We start from the raw sequence: 3,806 nt of genomic DNA, 5'->3' as shown, positions 1-3,806 counted from the left end.
AACATGTGAGATTGGTTAGGTGGTTGGTTGAGACCGTGGTCGCTTGAAGTAGCGTCTGATAGGTCAACGACTTTGTCTACTACTACCAATCTCGTTATGAACTTTTCAGGGCTGAGCAGCACGAATGCAGCACATATTAGTCGGTTTCTAAACAATGTTTTCGACTTTACCGTGTAAGCCGTCGCCACCAATTTCCTCCTTTTTCGCCTCTTCCTATAATTAGACAGGCCCAATTGTTTGTCGCAATAGCCTTACGAAGTGGCAGTAAAAATGTGACAGACAGACGATAGCCCATAATTTAAGCAAGCCACCAATAAAAGCAACCGGCCAACCGCACGCCCGGCTCAGCACGAGCAACGCCAACAGCCAATGAAGACGACAAGCACGGGCAGGGATCGTGGCGGCTGTCAAATTAGCCCGCCAAGGGGTGGGAAGAAGAATAGGGACGGCACAATGAAAATACACACACAGGTTTAGGATAAAGCACTTGTTTATTAAAGGAAAGTCGTCTAGCACTCTAGTTTATTAGTTGATTTTAAATCCTAGACATAATGTAGCTTCCATCATGAAAGTCGTAATAATAGCAGCAATAGCAGTAGCAGCAGTAGTAACAACAGTAACAGCAGTACCAGTAATAGCAGCAGTAGCAGCAGTAGCAGAAGTAGAAGTAGATCTGTGTTATTATGGTGTATAAAGTCAAGAAATGTGTGCATGTGCTCATTGTTTCCCCCCTGCCCGCCTAGCGTCAATAATTTTGCGGAAGCTGTCACCGTCTCCGCCACCGCTCCAGGCCCCACAGCCAATTCGAGGCCTGCCGTAATATCGAGGTCTTATAGCCAGATGATATAATACGAGATACTGCTGAATTTCCCCTGCTCCGTCCGTGAAGCATCTTCCTCTTGCTCTTCTCTCCTTGCTTCAATTTTTACAATAATGCCAACACCCCTACAAAGATGACGGATCCCTTTGTGGAAGTCAAGATGGAAGTGGAGGATCTGGGTCTGGATCTGCTGCAGGGAATCCGCCATCGCGATGCTTTTCCACGCCACCGCAAGAGATTCGACCGCGAAGACGACGAGCGCCGATATCAGGACTTTGTGCGCAGCGAGTGCGACAGGAGGAGCGAGGAACGGAGGGAGATCGGCCGTAAATGCGACGAGCTGTACGAGCGGCTGTTCCAGAAGTTGAAGCGCGAGCGTGACGGGCTATTCGAGCGCCAGTGCCAGAAGCTGGACGACGAGTTTGAAGAGCTGTTCGACCGCGAACATCAGAAGATTCAGCGTCAGGTCGAACAGCGACAGATCGAGCAGCGCCAGATCGAGCAGCGCCAGATCGAGCAACGAAAGCAGCAATTATCATCATTATCCGAAGACGAACTCCCGCTGAGTCTCACCAATTATCTCACAGCCTGTCATAGACTGCACCTCCAGTTCAAAAAGGGCGCCTGTCGGTCCTTGATCACGCAGAAAGAGGCTCTCAGCTGGACGTTTCCGCGGCGAATCATTCCATGGGATCTCAGCTTCCAGTCGTTGCAACAGAGCGTATGGCATCGTCTCCTACCAGACTGCTACTTTACCGAGCAGCGCATGTTTTCATCTCCCCAGCGGCTGGAGAATGTAAGACGGACCTTGTCTCCCGTGAACAGCGAGGCCTCGCTGCAACACTTTGGGCGATACACCATTGAGAGCACGATTATGGAGATGCTGGACAGACTGGCCGAAGACGATGTGCTCTGGAACGGCCTCGGGCTTAGCGATGATGTGCGGGTGACGATGGAGGCCGATAAGGATCTTGGTCAGGTGTACGAGCCCATGCTCCAATCTTCATGGCACAAAGGCGCAGGCGAGTTGAAGCTATATATGCGTAACTCACATCGCAGGGCGAAGAGGCAGGGCATCTGGGCCAATCGGTCGTGCATATACCGACAGCTCGACGGCGAAAACACGCCCGTCTTTGCTCTCATGCATCAGTTGCCACACAGGCTTCAGCTGGACGAAATCGACTGCGGCTTGGCATCCGAGATTGAGCTTGTACAGGACGTGATTGATAAAGAGGGCAGGGATTACAAATTCGCCTCGAAGACGCTCGTGGCCGCCACCATTACTCAGCTCTATTCTTACATGGTCAGTAAGGATATTCGATACGGATGTGTTTCGACTGGAGAAGCCTTCATCTTTTGCTGCATCTCGAGAAACGACCCCTCCAACATATACTGCACAGCATGCGTGCCAGAGCGTGATGTGCAAAGGGATGATCCTCTAAGACTCCATCGGACGGCTGCAGCATCGGTTTTTGCCCTTGTGGTACATGCTCTCCGCGAGAAACCACTTCCCGAATCGTGGTACGACTCGGTCAAGAATCTGGACGCCTGGACTATGGGATACGACGATCTTTTGGATAAAGTACGCAAGATGGGTGCCCCAAAATCCCGACCATCGTCTGCACAGGAGCATCGCTGGCGGGGTTTTGATCGGTCCCCATTACTGGCGGAGCATATGCGTGGCCGCAGCGATCGCAAGAGAGGCGAAGAAATACGGCACTGGCTGGACAATGTCTCTGGCCAGGATGTAGCCGATGGGGATTTCAACGAGAATAGTACTAAAAAGCCCAATATACAAGATCAGCCATTCTGCTCGCACAAATGCCTCTTTGGCTTGATGCATGGAACGCAGATGGACGAGAGCTGCCCCAACTACGATTATCACGGCTTTGGACATGTTGATTTCGACGAGTTCCTGAGCGACCTCGGCAAGCAGCTGGCTAAGGAGGCAAGCAGCGACGCCAACTTTATCCCTCTAGGGACCTCGAGCCCGCACAAGTCTCTCTTCAAGCTGCGACAGGCGGCTCACGGCTACACTTTTGTGGCAAAGGAAGGGAAAGGGCTTGCTCATTTATGGAGCGAGAAACTTGTATATGACGAGATGGAAAAGTATCAGGGCCATTATGTGCCTTTATGCCTTGGCCTCTTGGAGCTGGATAAGCCACGGCAGGGGTATAGGCGGCAATTTGAGGAACTGCTGCTTCTGAGCTGGGCTGGGCGGCCGTTTCAAAGCTGCCTGAAGCAAATCAGCAGAGACCAAGTCGCGAATAAAGTGGAAAATATTCTGCGAGCGCTGCATGAGCAAGGCGTTATCTACAATGGCAGTCTTGAGCCGGGCAACTTTTTGTACGACGCGTCGCGCAACGAGGTGATGATTGTCAACTTTGGAGAGTCGTCGACGCCACGGCACGCCGAGTATTCGAAGAGGGGCAGAGCAAGCTATTCGATGCCGAAGAAGAGGAAGAGGGGTGCGCGGCCGGACTCTGCGATGCTGGTTTTTGAAAAGGATGTTGTGGATGCCGTTCAAACGGTTCTGAGGTCGGAGGGGCCGAGGCACGAAAGGCGGTTTTCGGAATTAGAGAGTGAGGTTGGGGATGACTCTGTGAGTAATTGCTGATGAGAGACTATTTCTTTTCTTTGCATCTATTGAATTTGTTTGTACATAGAATGGGAATTTGTCTGAAAGTCAAGTAGCTGGTCTGGACTGGTACAGGGCGTTGGGATGAGGTAATCTGGGATTCGGAGATGGGAGTACATGGGAAGCGATGACCGGCATGGGAGCTGGCCAATTTCGACTAGCATTGTATTATAGCGGGTAAAGATTGAGAAAAAGTGTGTAAAAGAATGCACTGAGTATTAGATATTGATATCCAATTGAACGTAATGGAGTTATTTGCAGTGCTTCTTGACGCATTACAGGGTATATTACGTTTCAATGAAGCCTTGTCAGACTACTCTCAACCTACAGTACAAAGCTTTTCGTAGA

General features: G+C 50.8%; 1 protein-coding gene across 1 annotated transcript; it reads left to right on the top strand.

The window, feature by feature from the left end:
- Positions 1-953: 953 nt before the first annotated feature.
- On the top strand, positions 954-3,437 carry TGAM01_v202124 (hypothetical protein; the record flags this gene model as incomplete). Its single annotated transcript, XM_018800351.1, has 1 exon — positions 954-3,437. The coding sequence occupies one exon, from the start codon at positions 954-956 to the stop codon at positions 3,435-3,437; it is 2,484 nt and encodes an 827-aa protein (XP_018666493.1).
- Positions 3,438-3,806: the final 369 nt, after the last annotated feature.

The sequence above is a fragment of the Trichoderma gamsii genome (genome assembly GCF_001481775.2).
Source record: "Trichoderma gamsii strain T6085 chromosome Unknown Scaffold_5.2, whole genome shotgun sequence".
NCBI classification, from domain to species: Eukaryota; Fungi; Ascomycota; class Sordariomycetes; order Hypocreales; family Hypocreaceae; genus Trichoderma; species Trichoderma gamsii.
The sequence above is the reverse complement of the archived record's forward strand: the minus strand, read 5'-3'. Positions and strand labels throughout refer to the sequence as shown.